Below are 18,744 nucleotides of genomic sequence, written 5' to 3'. Positions count from 1 at the left end.
CACCTCCATGTGAGTGCTTGCTTTGAACTGCATGAGAAACTATTTTACAACTGTAATCCTCACTGTTGACTCCTGCTAGCTACCATGTGTATCGCTCAATTGTGCTAACCTTGTTTGCGTTATCACCTTAAACTCCGATCTAATGGCTGTGTCAAGGCTTGCTCGTCATGTGAGGTTTGGTGAAGTGGTAAGACAGGAAGAGGTGGCTGGCAGTGTAAGTTGTGGTGGATATTATGCGATCCACTAATGATAAATGAGTTGTATCAGAATATTAAGATTATAAATACCAACCTAAAAGAATATCAATTGTAGAATATCAACTACCACTACATTGTCAAGGTAAGTATACATAAGTAAGTATAGAATTACTATTCTTAAATCCATTTCGACACACCCTGAAGTTACACATATCGCCAGGGTAAGTCGATGTAGGGTTAAGAGTGGAAAATCTATAATTAACTATATGTACTAACCTTGACATTATAGTTGTTGCCAATAATCTGGAGTTGATATATTTATAAATTGAAATTTGAAACTTGATATTATGGTAAAGGGAATATACACAGGGATAGTAGAATGTTTTCAAGTTAGACTTTGGTGAGTGGCAGGTATTCCCTGCATGCCTGAGGATAGTGGACCCAGGGTGTCCGATCTCCATGTCCTGGCCACTTCTCTCTCTTGATCGCCACTGGGGAGCAGTCTTGCCTGAAACTGTGGCACCCAACATTACAAACAAACCAAATCCAGATGTGAAATGAACTCTTATCCTCTTACAGCTGCTGACTGGGGTTAAGAGAGGTCTCGTCTACCACTCGATCGTACTCTAGACGGAAGTCCTCCAGTTCACCGTTGTCTCCGAAGGCACCCCACTCAGTGTTTACACACATGCGGCCCTCCTCGCCCTCCACCAACTCTACGTTCTCCATCTCCTCCATGTAGCAGGCATTGCAGCCAGTACCTGAGGATGGGGGGAGAGAAACAAGAGGCAAAGCAAATTAGGATCTTAATTAAGATCATACTTATGAACAAAACCTTGTCTAAAGGGTCTGACTCTCATTCTGATCAAATTTTTTTAATCTGCAAAATTTCCACCGTGAGTAAACAAAATATGTATTTTGTTTAGCTGGATCATGATGATAGCAGAGTTAAACGAAGACTCCAAAAACTGGGAGATTTTGTGACAGGAGAAATCTTATCAAAAGCTAGCAGGTGTTGGGCATATTCCTTCACCTATTAGTTTATGCCTACATCTTGCTGCCCCCAAACTCAGGACTCAAACTCTTACAGATTACAAAAAATGCTATATCTCGTGCTGTGCATACAAAATGCACTCTACTTTGATTTCATGATTGTGTGTGTTAGTTGCATGCATCGAACTTTGCCCAGTGCCAGCTACCGCGGCATCTGTGTGGATCATATCCACTTCCAAGAGGGAGATGTTGCATCGTGAAAAGAACAGATGGCTCAATGCACGTCAGTGCTAAATACAGTCGCACATACACTTACTCTAAGTTGATCAACACATACTTTTTTACTTGTAAATACAAAACCCAATGTGATCCAAGGTGATATGTGGATAAACTACTCAAGAGGACACAACACAGCTCTGTGCCTCTTGAAGGGGGAAACTGCAAACTGACAGCTAATCAGCTAAAGATAATTACATCCCCTCTTCGGGAGAGGGACATGTCACAAGCCACTTTACATCTATTCAGAAATCAGTTTGTCACACAAAACAGTCTGAAATCGAAAATATACGCAGGGTATCTCATTTTTCTTAAGAATCTTAAGTAGTACAACAAGGTATTTTTAAGAAACCTATTCAAGGCGTGTTCAAGCATGAACACACAACTTGTCAAGGATCAAAACAAAAATGCCAATAAATCCACAAATGGAACGACCATGAAGTCACTCGGTCATGTCAGATGTACTGCCAGAGCTGAGCATGGCCATCACAACACAACCACCTCTTTATTGTGTTTGAATATTAAAGAATGCCAATACTATTTCATTATTGTAGGAACCGCTGCATTACATCAAACATTTACAATAATAGGTGATAGTTGACAGCTGTTTTGTAACTGTTCATCCTCGATAGATGACGTTTATTTTTACTTTGTTCGATAAGAACAGCCAACTCGTGTATCGCCACTTCTGCTTGCGCAGCCCTGGGGCTCTTTCACATAGAAACAAGTAGGAACCTTCATGCATGAAGAACTGAAGGTAATCACCATAGCAAACAGAAAATGTAATTTTACTTACAGTTCGGTTGGATTATCATGCATCATTTTCACAGTGGGCACAACACACATGTTGTAACGTGGTAGAAAAAAAGTAGCATATCTCCTTGACCAGAGGTGGCATGACATTGTGAGTTGATTATTTATATAATTAGGTAGTTCTTGACATGGTAAATAGAGATGAAACAAGTGATGTGAATTGGGAAGAATGGTTGAGTTTTGGGCACTAAAGTGCACACGGTCAAAACTATGGATAGAGTTATTTAGATTCTATAAATATCAGAATATCTAAGCGAGGTCTGAGGGTCATTTGTACAGGGGTCAGATGTATTAGCAACATGTTATAGCTGGGGAGGATATACGTAGTGGTCAATCAAATCAACGATGTATCTCGAGACTGTATCAGAGCCATGATTTGGTAGGTAATGGATTAGCACAGACAATCTGGAGGGCCTTGTTATGCATATGAGATGAAGTGGTATGGCATAGGGTGTCCAATAAGTCATGTAGCCATAATCTTATGTTACGTAATTGCGATGTAGTGCATCCTGTTCCGTTTAATTAGATCAGGGGTGAGGCCATGTCGGTAATGCTGTCATCATAAAATAAAAAGGATAGCAAACCTGGTGCGTCTGCTAGGGTAAGGGGTGGAGTCATGTAAATATGTGCTATCATAATAAGAAGGACCACTAGGAGGATTAGTGAACCCTGTATAAAGAATCAGGTAGGCAAGTCAATATAATCGGATGTGAAAAGATAACTATATTGTGTTGTGACACAAGGGTAGCAGAACTAATGGCAACCTGAATAGAATAATTGAGAATAAATGAGAGTAAAGTTCAATGTAAAGTGGAAGGGAGCATTCTGTGTGCCAGTAAATACAACAAATGTTCATCATACTTGGAATTATTGAGGATACGATAATTGGGGAGAGGATTATTAAGTTGTTTGGTAAGGAAATGTAGTAGAGCAGCCAAATCATCTACCGTAAGGTGCCAAAATGGCCTACAAGGTAAGAGGTTGAGTTTCATGAGACGTATATTCCCAGCAGCATCTGTGGCATGACAGGGAAAGGCAGGGGCTGCTATATGTTACCTGTTTTATCAAGTCAAGTCTGGAAAAAGTGCCAACAGGAAACCGGTATCTTGGTCTCCTGTGGTGTTTATTGAATGGTTGGAAGGAGGTCCCCATTTTGTGAAGTAAACCCGATGGAAATACGTCATGCTTGGTGCAGCAACCATGTTAGAGTGGAGTATATTCCTGCCAAATGTTTCGTGAAAGTAATCAAACGAGCTTGAATTGTGCAAGTAAAGCATAAATTGTTGCGGCGTGATATATGAGTTGGTTTGTGGAGAGCACCCAGGAGAAAATCTGAATGGGTGTAAAAACCTTCCATATAAAAACCTTCCAAGGAATGCCATCACTTGCAAGGCAAAGCATAACAGTATTTCTTTGGTGGCCATCTTGAATGGGTGTAATGCACTGCATCTATTTTACGCACATAGAAATTATGTAAATCCATGATTCAATTATTTTTCAAACCGGTTCTTGTTTTTAAAGTGGGTACATCTAAAGCTTGTACTTTTTGGATGTGCCTAGAGAGTCTGAGCCAGATACATAGAGTAACAATCATGTCACGGAATAATCATTAACGTGGAAAAGTGATATCAGAGAACATCACAGACCATACTACTTCAAAGAATTGTGAGGGTATGTTTAGAGCATAGGTATCGTGGAGAAATAAAGATACATATGTGAATAGGGGCTATACTGTGTTTATACACAGAGAAGTAAGAGAAGTTGGAAAAAGGGTAATGAGGTAATGGCAATGCTCAGTTGCAGTAGTACAAGGTTTGATTGTGTGTCAAGCGGAGCTAGTCGGTTGGGTAGGAGCACCCAAGCTCACTGTAGCCAATGGCAAATTTCCGCATCTTTGTTAAGTCCATTTTTACGGTGTCTGCTCTTAGAATCCATTCACTTTCTCTGGGATGGAGTTGTAGTTCCTTGTTGCCGTCACATGAATTTGTCAAATTTGTTTAAGTCTGAAGAAAGTAAAGATCCTGTTGTGTTTGTGATGTCGCAAGTAATGTTCCATTAGTTATAGGAAGCTGTCTGTCTTTTTTGTTGATATTGAGGCAGTGCTCCTGTATGTATCACTCTAATAGTGCTCCCTACATATTGTTTCTGGAAGGGGCATTCAATGACAAGGATCACATATGTATTATTGCTGTTTATCCACTGTTTTGGGGATGCTATACAGCATTCTTGAAAAGGAATGCTTTTTACCAAATTCACATACTGAGCAGTCACGGCACATGTGGAAGCCACTAGGTTTTTCGAGAAAGGTGGTAAGTTGATGACGTTTGTCAGTAAACTCAGAGTGTCACAGTAGTTTTTCAAAGTTTGGTGTACGTCTAAAGCCCATTTGTGGCGCCATGATAATATTGCCATCAACTGTGCGGTTGCTTATCAGTAGTTGCTACTGCTTTCTTAGTATTTTTCTGATTCGCTGGTGGCCAGTGTGGCAACTGGTAGCAAGTCTGATTTGTTCTGGATTGGTCTTACTATGTCCCTTTGGTTCCTGAAGAAGGTCCGTGTGATTTAGGGTTGTTATTTCTTGTGTAATTTTAATCACGTGTCTGCTTACACCCATGGATTTCAAGTCTATCCACATGGTTCTTGGCTTTTTCTGTTAATACAACAGTTTCATTGCAGTTTCTCTTGAATCTGAGTAGTTCACCCTTAGGCAAGTTTCATATAGTGTTTGGAGGATGGCAACTATCAGCAGATAGTATGTTTTAGCAGTTGTAGGCTTTCTTTGGATTATAGTTTGTATTCTATTGTTTTTAATTTAAATTGTCAAGTCTAAAAAAGACTTGTGCCTTGGAGATGATATAAGTGGTGCAGATTTACCAGTATTACTGGTTCATATTTGTACAATATTTTTCATGGGTTTGTCTGGGTCCCTGCCACATCACTACGATGCCTTCAATATAACAGCCACAGAAGATGGGTACTTAGTTGGAATTCTTGGAAGGTTTCATCTCATAGCCAAAATTTCACCCATAAAGATACGTGTGTGGAATGCTGTAAAATTGCCAACCATGGCTGTGCCTTGCATCTGCAAAAATAATTCATTTTTTAAACTGTTGTTAAGAAAAATCCCAGTATATTATAGCCTTATAGCCCGCCGTAGCGGGCTATACCGGCTATTAAAGGCCCGCTACAGCGTTAAAGGCCCGAGCCGAAGGCGAGGGACTTTAACAAAGCAGAGGGACTTTAAAAGACGGTATAGCCCTGCTACGATGGGCTATGAGGCTATTAGAACATTCTGCCACTAGAGGGCAGAATGTTCTAACAAAACAAAGCCTTCAGGGAGCGCGAGGGGATTCAAATCCCCTCTGGCTCCCTGAAGCCTTTGTTCACAGCCAGAGCTGTGAACAAAGACACATTGGAATGTTGGAGCTCCGGGCTTATACCAGCCATTATAAGCCTGGAACACTCCATTGTTTTCAATGGAGCTCCCAACATTCCAATGTTCGAATATAGCCTTATAGCCCGCCGTAGCGGGCTATACCGGCTATTAAAGGCCCGCTGCAGCATTAAAGGCCCGAGCCGAAGGCGAAGGACTTTAACAAAGCAGAGGGACTTTAAAAGCCGGTATAGCCCTGCTAAGAAGGGCTATAAGGCTATTAGAACATTCTGCCACTAGAGGGCAGAATGTTCTAACAAAACAAAGCCTTCAGGGAGCGCGAGGGGATTCAAATTTACCACAGTTCCTTGGGGCAACTTGCTGGTGTGACGAGCAGTGTGCGACCAACCTTTGCACAATTTATTACGGCTCCCTTGAGCCAACGGGCTGACGAGCCTTGGATCTGCACCTGCGCGCCATGAGAGGTACTTGACCTGTTTTAATTACATTTTGGCAGTCCACGCGGCACCCCTTACACTGACCTGCTCCCTGCTGACGAGAGTCAACTACCTCGAAACACGTGTCCAGGGATGGCTAACGCAACACATACTGTTCTTTATACATCGTGGCATAGGCATACTCGCCGTCGTCACTACATTTACCACAGTTCCTTGGGGCAACTTGCTGGTGTGACGAGCAGTGTGCGACCAACCTTTGCGGGATTCAAATCCCCTCAGGCTCCCTGAAGTCTTTGTTCACAGCCAGAGCTGTGAACAAAGACACATTGGAATGTTGGTGCTCCGGACTTATACCAGCCATTATAAGCCGGGAGCGCTCCATTGTTTTCAATGGAGCTTCCAACATTCCAATGTTCTAATACTTATTAGAACATTGGAATGTGGAGCACTCCATTGTAGACAATGGAGTGCTCCATGCTTCTACGGGCCGGTAAAGGCCCGCAGAGCAACATTCCAATGTTTTACAAAGGCCTCTCGAAGCTCCCCTCGAGCTTCGAGAAGCCTTTGTTTCATTTGTTAGAACATTCTGCCCTCTAGTGGCAGAATGTTCTAATAGCCTTATAGCCCTTCGTAACAGGGCTATACCGCTGCTTTTGTTAAAGTCTTTAACGCTGCAGCGGGCCTTTAATAGCCGGTATAGCCCGCTACGGCGGGCTATAAGGCTATATTATATTACTGGATTCCATGTAGTGACCAGATCTGGTTCTGAGTGCCTTTCTTGCTGCTTGAATACCATGTTATGTTTGATAATGATGGAGAGACGTACTATGTTGGCAGTTGGTAGAATGTTGTGAAACCGTCGTTCTATGTTGTCCACTTGTTTTTTTGTAGAAGGGTAAATATATTGATCTATGTATTCACCTATTCTGAAACAGATGGAGTTACTTCCTGAAATTATTTTATGTCCTGGTAGTGGAAAAACCCTTTTTATGGATTTTGGGCAACAGATGAAAGGGAGGCATTGTATGACAACTGATATACAGACAATATTTTTCTTCCGTGCTGAGGAGTCCTTGCTGAAACCAGTCATCTAATTTTTTCCGAACAACTGACAGTAGATTCCTTAATAATACCAAACTATAGTGTTATAGCCCGCGGGCTATGCCAGCCATTAAAGCCCGCCTTCAGAGATAAAGACCCAAGACAAAGGCAAGGGCCTTTAACAAGGGAAAGTGCCTTTAATTGTTGGGATAGGCGCTAAGGCAGGCAATACTGCTATGAGAACATTTCGCCCCTTATGGGCAGAATGTCCTAATTAGGAAAACATAGGCCTCTAAGAGGCCAAGGGAGTTGAAATCTATGAGACTCCAAAGCCTTAGATTCTCAGCTGTTGCTGTGATTGTTTAACAGTCGTGCGCAGGGCCACAGCTGTTAGCTGTTGAATATTCAGAGCAATAGCTGTGAAAGGAGGCTGAAATCAGCCCCTGGGCTTGGCTAAACTGCTTTTTCCCATTCAGCGGAGCCAGAGAGACCCGGGAGCTGAGCAGCATTCCTTTTCTCCTCCAAGGCTTCAGTGACTCTGTAAGCTATGGGAGAAAAGAGTGAACGGCTCCGGCGGGCCCTGCAGCACAGCCTCTACCTTTTGCTTTCCTCGGCCCAGTCCATATATTTTTGAGAGGCAGGATTAAGAGAAAGGCAGAGCCTGTGTACTAGAACATTGAAATGTTGAAAGCAGAGGGCCTATACCAGTTTATAGAGGCTGCTGACGCTCCGTTGTCTTCAAAGAAGCTCTCAACATTCCAATGTTCTGATGCATTATGCATATTTCTTTTAATTATTGTTTGCTCATAATAAGTTGAAACTTCTTTATCTACAGATCTCAAAATATAAGTTGGCAAAGCATTATTGTATTTAAATATGTTCCTATGCGAATACACTATACAAAAAGCATGATACACATGGACCCTGATAGGGACTGGTACCCAATCATGGAATTCAAGGTATGTTCACTCATTCTTATAAGTATCTTTTGGCTACTTCCAATAAGTTCAGGCTAACTATTGGCCTTTTCCAATACATTCACGCTCCAGATAATCTGACGTGAAAAAGAAGAACCGGTTTGCCAAATAATTAAATATTGTATTAACATTATATCCATTTGAGAGCAATACAATCAATGCATTACGGCCATTAAAACTCCTTTTGATGTAATGGTTACTCTTTTGAAAACTTTGGCACACATATATTGCACTTCAAATTCAAAATGGCTGCTGCCATCATGCATGATGTATTTCCATTTCTGTGGGGTTTACTACAGAAAATAGCAATCTCCTTCTTACTAATCCCTGAAGCTGCAGGAGACTGAGACATTGTTTCCTTGCTCGCACTTTTTCCAGACTTGACGACCAAAAAAGTAACATATAGCAGTTCCTGCTGCAGATAAATTCCTTATCCCTTTCATGCCATGAATGCAATTAGGAATTTGTCTCCCACGTACCCCCCACTCGTTCCCTGGAGGCCATTTAAGCACCTTACTGCAGATCCTTCCACCACTTCGCCGCACCCGCTTGCTGGACAACCCGTAAATCCCCCCTCCATTTATCATATCCTCTTTCATTCGAGGTATGATAAATATTTGTTCTATTACTGGCACAGAACACTCACTTCCTCTTTACATTGATATCTGCTCTCCTTTATTGTCAAAGTAAACTATTCAGGCTACCATTACTTTTTTTACATTTAGGTCACGACATAAAGTTATTTTTTCCGAAAGGTAGGAATCACAACAATGATTCTCCTTTACTTCTGCTTACACTGTCTTGCCGCCCTGATGGATTTGCTCCTCCTCCTGCTGGTCCTTCTAATTACGATAGCACATATTCACATGGCCCCACCCCATGGCCCCAGTAGGCCCAATCAGGTTTGCTAGCCTTCCCGATGGTCTTTTTCATGATGACAACTCTTACCAACAGCACTGTGAGGTAGTGCCCGACCACCCAAAACCCGTGTCCCCCCCCCCCCTGGATTGTTCCCCCTCCAATGTTCTCCCTTCCAGGGTACAACATACGGAAAACGATCTACAGCGTCCGTGACAACGGAGACCCCGCCCCTCTCTTTATTACAGGAACCAATCCAGAACGACAGCGGACCGGAAGGACTGCCCCGTGACCCCGGAAGTCCCTCCTCCATACTGCCGGCCAGCCAGAGAAAAGACGGAAGGAAGGATTCAGCGGGCGTCGGAGTATCGTGGCAGGAGGTTTCGACTGGAGGTGCGGAGAACGGTGAAGGCGGTGGCGGAGAAACCGAAGAGTGGTCCGAAGAGTGGTGGACTCCTACGGAGGTGGCTGAAGAGCGGCCGTAACTCGGAGGAGAGTTACGGCGGAGCGCGTGAGTACCAGTTACCATCTTTATAGCACGCTAGGTGCTCTGTGTAAATAGTGTAAACTCCCGTGTAAATGCCCCTCTCCCCTAGGCACGTACTTTTCACCAGACAGAACCCGTCTAAATCATATACAGCACCGTGCACTTTGTAAATATTGTCCCCCACGCCCCATTCCGAGCACCCTTTTACCCCTTTGTCAGCTCAGCTCCGTCTCCCTTCTCTCCCCTTTGCCCTCACGGTCACTTCTTCGCTTTTCTCACCCCTGGTTATGGTTACGGTTTCTACCAACGAACCTCAGTAGGACTAACGGCTCCTTTTCTCTCTCTTACTGCCCTCCGAGGAATCGTCCCCGCCGGGTGCCGGGTGCCGAAGTCAACGTCAACGAACCAAAGGTCCTGGGGCACCACAAAGACGGGAACAGAGGAAGAACCCGACTCGGAGTGCCGTCCTTCTCCCGACTTGAGACCTTTCTGGGACCCCTTCGTTTCTATACTACCTGACTTGTGTACAATAAAAAGTCAATATTGCCCACTATATCCGGCCTCCTTGCCTGCTTTTCCAGTCCGCCTACAGCCCACGATCACAAGCACCTCATCACCTGACCTAAATAAACCCAAAATAACCCACTGTATCACAATCACCTGTGATATTGGTATGGTTACATTACATACTAGACTACCTATACGAACCACACCACCTCACCTCATATGCATAATGCAATCCTCTGGACTGCCTGTGCTAATCTAGTACCTCATGCCTCATTCCCTACCACATCATAGCTTTGACACAGCTCCAGATGCATAGCTGGTCTGATTGACCATTATGTATTTCCTACCACACCACAACATATCATTGATACCACTATCTCTTGTAAAAATGGCCCTCAGGCCTCTCTTAAATACTCTGACCTTTATAGAATTTAAACAATTCTGTGAATAGTTCTAACAATGTGAATTTTGCTACCCAGACCTCTATCCCATGCCTCCTCCATACCACTATTTTCCTATCTTTCTGATATGTCAAGAAATACTTAATTATAGAAATAGTTAACTTACAGTTTGAAGCTTCCACTGTTCATGACAATGGGCCACTTTTTTCATTACAACACGAATGCTGGTCCCACTTTGTGAAAAAGATGCCAAACCAAGTGAAATTACAATTCACCTATTGGGCAATAAAAATTTACAAACACCTGTCGACTATCGTCTATTATCGTTCATTTTTTAAAAGATGTAGTGCATCCTTTACTGGAATAATTAAATGGTGTTGGCATTCCCGAATATTTTAAAAAGTAAACTGTAAATGTGGGATTTAGAGGCTTTACCCACAATGGAATGTACACAACATATCACCTGACTGCCATTGTAAACACTAAGGGGCCTATTATGATGGCGGGCGGATTGCCACCGCCCGGCTGGCGGTGGCGATCTGCCCGCCATCACAACTTCATTTACCCCCGCCATAGTACCATGGCGGGGGTACCGCGGTGGCCGGCAAGTCCGTCCGCCGCTTTTCCGCCGGTAGGCAATTGTCACGATTGCCAGCCGGGCGGAAAAAGCCCACAATATGGTGGCGGGGCCTTGCAGGCACCGCCATCCATATTATGATGGTTGCGGTGGTAAAGGCATGCGGGAAATGCCTATGGGGGCCTGTTGTGGGCCTTCGGGAGGGGTCTGGCTGCACTTGGGGGGTTACACGTGGTACCCCCCTTCATTGCCATGCACAAGGTGGCAGGCACACGTTGTGCATGGCAATGCAAAACATGCCTCTTTGGCATTGCAGCGGGTGCTGCATACAGCCCTGCCCGCTGCAATGTCAAAGATGCGGGATGCGACCGCCAGAATGGCGGTCGCATCCTAATTGGCGGTGCGGGACCGCCGCACCCCTGGCGGCAGATCCCGGCATCGCAGGTGTTGCGGGCGGACTAAAGTACGCCTGCCATCCTAATGGGGCCCTAAGTAGGGCAAATTGTGTTTCTCGGGACTCAAGGGCCCTATACTCTTTGATTTCAATTGACTGAGATGAAGTAGCATTAAACTCTGCCCAAAATCCTTTAATGAGGCTATATTACCAAGGCTTAAGCTGCACCAAAAAACAAATAAGAGAGGGACCCTTCAAACATAAAGGGAGCTAGGTTTCAAATAACCAACAAAGAAATTGTTCCCTATGTTATTCTACCTGGATTGACTGCCCATCACACTAATTCTATCCACTCATTCATACACTCTATACAAACTATAGGCTTTATTTTTGGTGGAAAATATATCTCCTCGTTTATTTTCGATATGATTAAAACATATATTTTTTAAAACAAATCAACCAATGCATTACATAAAACCATTTCACAGGAAAACGTGTCACGTGTACCACCAACCGATCTCTCACAATCTGCTTCTGCTTTAAAAGCCAAGGAAAGTTGTTTAACATGTTGTTGTCTATCTTGTTTCTACTTCTCCATTTGTGTATACACTTTATCAGTCTTTTTCCTTCCTGAAACCCAGGAGCATTTGTCAATCTGCAGTCATGAATCAGAGAGATGGAGTTTTCACAGGGTTGGGAGGAGTGGGCACCTAGTTTAAGTGCTTTGTTTTCATTGTCACGTGTGTCCTGATGCTGGTGAATGAGTTGTTGATCTTAATGCAGAGTCTGTTTGCTGACCTCTTACCTCACATCCAAAAGCACTTATCCTCGTGGTCAAGTCTGTTTACAGAAGGTACTGAGAGGCAACGTAAGTTGAAAACATACACACTAACGGGAAAGTGTCGGGAAAGTGTCTCATTTGATCATCTCCCTCTACGAACTCCCTCCCAACCACACAAAACCAGCAGAGTAGATTGTAGTAATATTAAGTGGCATGGGTTGGAAGTAATGAAGTAAAGAGTCCAGGATACTCACCTACTATCATGCCGACCTCACACATGTGGTCCTCATAGTAGCAGGAGATCATGGTGGCAACGGTGTCGTTCACCATGGCAACCACGTCCATCTCAAAATCCTGTCAACACGAATGTGGTGACGGAACAAGGGGCCAAAACAACAACAAAGATAAAGAAGTTCTTAGACATCAAAAGCATTGCAAAACATCACTTGTCCCTGGCTTTTCCTCATTCTTCTTACATCAAGATATGTACTGAATGTCACCCGCAAATCCTAATTTAGGACTCACCCCTCTTCTTTTAATAGCATCTCTCAGAAGTCCCACAATGTTGTTGCCTTCAGCCCCAGAGGCTGTGAAGCCTTTCGTCCAGTTCAAGAGAATACCCTGTGGGGGGAGTGCCAGACAAAGAAAGGGTGAGACCAAAGCAGCTCTGAGAATCTGTACATTTTGTTTGCTTCAGGATATCCTAGGTTTTTACTAAGGATCTTGTGAAAGATGAAGGATCCAGCAGGCAGCAGATGAGCTTGGATCGAAGATGGGGGTTTGGTACGACATGTATGGTTGTAGAGCTTGGAGCACATCAAAATGGTTTAGCTTTATTGGGCTTTTCCTCATTTATCCCTCAGATACACTCTACCTGGCTTAGAAACAAGTTCCCAGATTTGCGGTCTTTCACACAACGGAGCACTGCATGAAATATTGCTGCACTGTGTTACATGAAGAGCAGAAAATAGTGCAGCACCAGATTTAATTAAGAGTCATCTGCGGTGGCGCTCCTGCTATATCCGGCTGTTCTGTGTGACGCCAAACCTGGAGCTGCAACATAATGCTGAGTCAGCAGTGTCTAGCCTAGAATTTTAACTGAAAATACACCCTCCGGTACAAATTTCTAAGTGTAGAAACCTGCACAGAGGTAAGACATGTAAGATGTGTGCTTTAAAGTAAAGGACACATTTATGGTTTATGTGGTCTATGGGGCGATATACAACTTAACCCATTTTTTGTGCCTGCTACTTTATGGGATTAGAATCTAGGGGCAAAGTCTGCTTAAGCTATTTTTGTAGATTTTGCTTTGTGCCAAAACCTAGGGGTTTAGTGCTGGCCCACCCCCAATCACACCCCCTTCCATACACTACCATTGATTGTCCAGAGACGTTTGGGAACAGTATAAGGGCCTTATTACAACTTTGGCGGTCTGACCGCTGGGCCACCGAAGCCGTATCCAGCACAAGACCGCAATGCTGGTGGACTTATGACTGCTGCATTACGACTGGACCGCAGGGCCGGCAGCGTACCAGCTGCAGTCTTGGCTGTCTGCATGCTTTGGCTCACTGAGTGAGCCTGAAGCTAATACAGCAACCCAGCAGCACCTGCACTGCCATGCACACACTGCTGGCGTGCAACATGTTGTGTTGGCCACGCAGTGCACGAATGGCAGTGAAGGCAGGGGTTGCACAATATGTGCCCTCAGTCACATAACAAAATGGGCAACAACGTCCGAGGTCCCTGTTTTGAGCCCCCTCCTTGCCGTTCCGCCAGCTTTGCCATAAAAAGGCTTACAGAAGGGCAAGTTGGAATATGGATGGCGGTGCTGGGCTCAGCACCGCCTCCATTCCTCCCCACTCTGAAAACCGCCTGCACCACGGGATTCAGGACCCTGGTGATGCCGGCAGTGTTGCAGTGGACTGGTGGTGGTCAGAACGCCACCACGGGTACGGCGATCTCAAGACCGCCGCACCCATAATCAGCCTCTAAGAGTCATCTTTCAGCACAAAATATTGTTTTCACATGAAACTTGATCAATCGCTGCAATTTGTGTCAGTAAAAACCTTTAACAAATTTGGACCCAGGTGTCTTTGATATCAAGGCCCAATAGTGTTTCGGGGTAGGATGAAGCAAAGACTTGTCAGACCTTTTGATCACCTTGACAGCTGGGAGCAGGATCACAGTTTCTTCCTCTGCTCACTGTGTATGAGTCCTACAGTACCTACAATGTTTGTACTGCATCCATATACCAGAACATACCCCTGACACTCTTACCTTATCAATATCCTCATGCCGTACTGGAAAGGAGAAAGTAAAGCCAAGGGGCAGTTTCTTGTGCTTCATGTTATGTTTGTCCAGGTAGTCAGAGATGCACTCAGCAATGTAATCAAAGAGCTGCGAATAGAAACCATCCATCAGTGAGAACCTAATATGTTCACAATGGGGAGATCCAGAGATGGTGGAAACTAATAAATACCCCCCACACCAAGCTCTGAGTAGGCTACCAAATCACACAATCAAGGGCTATTTGAGACCCATAATATTGCACAAACTGGCTATGACTGAGTCCTGACATTGCAAAGGGATTGGTTCATATTAGTCCCATGACATCACACAATCACTCCTTTTGGACAATCTATTACCTCACACAATTATTGAATTATATATGTACAAAACACATAAAGACACGCCTATTGGCATGTTGACTACTATGCAAAGGCTGCATGTAGGTGAACGTTGTGTAAGTCAAATTAAGCATGTGGAGAAGAAATATGCAGAGAATGCTTTGTGGTTGTTCTGAATGGTTGTGAGAAATACAGGTATATCAGAAGGCATGCAGTTCCTAAGGAGGTGATTGGGATGATCAGTAAGGGATGGAAAGCCAGGTAAGGGAAGGAAGAAAGGGAGGGGAGAGCTCCAATAGGAGCAAGGGCCCTCACACACCCGATAGGTGTCATGTTTCATCATAGGGCAGCCCCCTTCTTGGACCGGCGCTGCAGTGCCCAACGGGCCCCACGGTAGGGCTCTTTGCCAGAATTCTTCTGTGTTGTTAGCCAGGAGGCCCTATGAGATGTTCAAGCCACCTACCTTCACAAGGGTGAGAAGGCCAGATAGACTCTCCTTGAATGACAGTGCTATTATGTTAAGATAATAGTGAGGCCCTTTGGAGAACACCACTACTTGGACATATCATGGTATCCTGCCAGAAGTTGCTCAAAGTTCATCAGAGGTATGTGGCATTGTTGCTAACAATAACTTTTCATGACTTCATGCAAACACGGTCACTGGTTCGTTCAATGAAAGTTTAGAAACATTACCTTGGATTGGTTGTGCAATCGCCCTAGCAACTTTTGGTTTGCTCATGATTTCACTCATGTTTCTAGTGTCTCCTCTTTTAATTAGCGTGGCGGATAGGGGGTTAGTTAGAGTTTGGCGGATGTCCCACCCACCTTATTTAGGGTTTATAACCATGTATTAACTCTAAATAGGGCAGACGAGGCTACATTTAGAGTGTATACCAATGTATACACTCTGAATAGGGCAAACTGAATGTCTGGCAATTTTTGGCATATCTCTTGTATCCGCCAAACTGTAAATAACCGCTAGAGACTCCATAACACTGTAGCAAGTGTAGCAGGTGAGTAACTCATACCCAAGGAAGGCTGGGGTCTCTAAGGCAAACACTTGGCTGGATTCTTCAACAACAGTTTTGTGATCTTAAAGAAACTTTGCATAGGCCCACTGCAGAGTGAATCTCTCTTACCATTTGTGCTGTGCCTGTCATGGCATCCTCTGGGATGCTGTACATTTGGTTCTTGGTCTCCACCTTCCACTGCCCTTCCAGGTCTTCTCCTACTTTCACCAACATTACTCGGAAGTTGGTACCTCCCAAATCCAGGGCCAGGAAGTCGCCTACCTCTACAAGAGCAGGGAACAGAGAAAGGCATTGTCAAAGTATGCACATGCTTATCTCCTTGTGGGCAAGATGTGGAACCTTCAATGCAATGGGGCCAGGAATTGTTAACGGAGGCAACAGGTCTAGTGGTACACCATTATGGGAGCAGCCTTTATGGGGCCATTGCTTACCTTCTCGTGTGTAATTTTCCTGGGCAGACCAGAGCAGAGCACTCCAGAACTGCACAGACATGCATAATCCCCTCAGGAGTTTGGTGTCGCTCTGAAGTGATGTGAAGCATGAAGACTATTTTGGGTAGGCAGGATATCTCTGGATACATAACTTCATAATCTGAGTCTGCAACAACCATATTAAACACTTTACGCCCACCCCAAACGCATTTTCCTTTCTTACCTTCACTCTATACGGCTTCTAGTGCCACACCATGGGATGATAAGCTGCTAGCAACACTTCCCCACCCACCACATCAACTCACCTCACCAGCCTTAACATCTGAAACTACACCAAACAACATCACCTACACTACTACTTGACCCTACATTCACTTTTTATCCACTCTTCCTACATCCACTTTTGAACCTTTTTACACTTATATTACCACCTAAACAATATACTGCCATTTGAACCGTCTGACTTCACCTGCTCCAATATAGCGCCAAGACACCTCCGGGTAATCGTTGCACTTTACAAATAAATTACCATAACACAATACCTAAACACCCATCATCACTGAAATGTCCATGCCAAACCGTTACCATCACAAGCTACACTGCCTCATACTTCACCACTCTCCACCATTACTCACACCACACAACACCTACACTTATACCACATTCATCTGTACTTCATATATTACCACAACACCTTACACCATCTCCTACACACTGCAGCACATACACAACTTCCCCAACGTACACCACCTACATCCAAAATCACCAATCACCGACATCACCACCTGCACCACAAACAAGCAGTGCAAGGACGGACACCGTCATGTGTTGAGGTACCAGGACGGTGAAGCACTGTGCTCCAACTGTACTGGTCAATTAGAGGTGTGACCGATGTGACTTGTATATAAGGCATCTGAATCGTGCAGGATTACGACCCTTTACGCAGTACTCAACCAAAACATACAATAGTAAGTAGGGCGGACAATTAACTGTGGCAAACTGCACGACGAATCATCGGGAATCAGGAAATCAGAACACTGCAACTCATGGCTAACACCTTCAGTAGGTTCAGAAGGGTTTAGTTTATGCACCGACTTCCGTCAATGAGTAAAGAGTGCACGGCGGCCACAGCAGCACTAGTGAAGCATCGTGATAGGCCAGATGTTGTCCTGTATTGTATACTTCAGAATGAAGGGGATTTGTACTTCTGATGCCTCTTAAAGCACTGGAGGTGGGGAGGAATTCTGCCAGGCAAGGAGGATTGCTGTAGTGGACGGCACTGTAGAACAGGCAGAAAAGTCTGAAGTGAATTCTTGAATTCCACCCATGATGCTTTAGTAGTTAAGAAGCCTTTTCAGTGAATGTAGAAGTGCTTTGATTGGTGCATTTCCAAAAGTCAGGGCCTGATTCACAGACTTCACTTTGGAGTATGTTTTGAAGAATTACAGTAGTACTCCTACAAAACTTACTACAAAATGCTATTCGCAGACTGCATGTTTGCAGTAATGTAAATGTAAATGTGTTGTACTTGTATAGCGCACTGTTACCCTAGGGTGTCCTGGCGCTGTAGTCCTACCGCTGTGGAACCCTTCCTGGCTTTTCCCTGTGAAATGTCCACTCCTGGGCACCCCCAAGGTGAAGCCAGGCATCCCAGCGCTGTTGGGGCTGTTGTGGAGATTAAGCAAGCTATTGCCCAGAGTTGCATAGTGGGACCCATGATTAGAATAGGCACCGAGGCAAGAATTAACAGGTCCGAGGAAATTGAGCCCAAGACCCGCCGAGGCGGGAATTGAATCCTGGTCCCGGGCCAGATCTCTGCATCAGGGTCTGCCGCTCTAACCATTGAACCACACTTCTCCACAATGTACACTTTTGAGTAAGTTTACTACTTTTCGTTACTCACAAACTGCACTTTTGTATCTCCCTATAAAGACTATAAAGGGCAAAGGCCAGAATTAAACCCTGGAGATCCCCACAAGGCATTGCTCCTTTGTCTGCGGTGGAGTTCTCACTCCTCGCCACTTGGTATTGGCTGTTGTTGAATTAGGGAAGCCAACCTAGCACCTGAGCTCATTGTTCAAATTATCCTGCCATGGTTGGTTGTGTCGAGGACCAGTGATAGGTCTAGTAGGACAATTTAAAAGGGCCTCCTTTGTCTGGGATGGGAGCCATGCCATACAGTATGTGCAGGGCAGCAGTTCTGATCCTGAAACCTGCACGCCTCTCTGATAGTTTGCCTCACGCTGTTCCTTGGCAGTGACAACATTCAATTGGTTGTTGAAAGAGATCTTTCTAGGGCTCCTTAATAGTAATTATAGATTTATGTTTCCAGAAACAAAGTTTACCTTTTATCCAAATTGCAAGAAGCATTGATGTTGGTTTATTCATGAATCATAGGTATTGGTAAGTGTGTGACGCCCAAGAGGTCATTATACAATGACACACAGATGAGAGAGCATTGAGCGAGACATTCTCCCTCTGTCTGTTTCTCTCTCTATTGCTGCTGGGCTGGGGTGGCTCCT

The 18,744-nt window shown here is 44.4% G+C and overlaps 1 protein-coding gene across 2 annotated transcripts in view; it reads right to left on the bottom strand.

Annotated features, from left to right (window-relative positions):
- GCK (glucokinase) overlaps positions 1-18,744 on the bottom strand; it is a 292,542-nt gene that overhangs the window by 40,119 nt on the left and 233,679 nt on the right. For both annotated transcript variants that reach the window (XM_085636115.1, XM_085636116.1), the window contains exons 3-7: positions 15,900-16,054; positions 14,411-14,530; positions 12,659-12,754; positions 12,388-12,487; positions 775-958 (exon numbers count right to left, since the gene is read on the bottom strand). In XM_085636115.1, the coding sequence (XP_085492241.1) occupies positions 775-958; positions 12,388-12,487; positions 12,659-12,754; positions 14,411-14,530; positions 15,900-16,054 (655 nt within the window). The remainder of the gene's footprint in view (positions 1-774; positions 959-12,387; positions 12,488-12,658; positions 12,755-14,410; positions 14,531-15,899; positions 16,055-18,744) is intronic.

Source organism: Triturus cristatus, chromosome 11, assembly GCF_964204655.1.
Source record: "Triturus cristatus chromosome 11, aTriCri1.1, whole genome shotgun sequence".
NCBI lineage: Eukaryota > Metazoa > Chordata > Amphibia > Caudata > Salamandridae > Triturus > Triturus cristatus.
The sequence above is the reverse complement of the archived record's forward strand: the minus strand, read 5'-3'. Positions and strand labels throughout refer to the sequence as shown.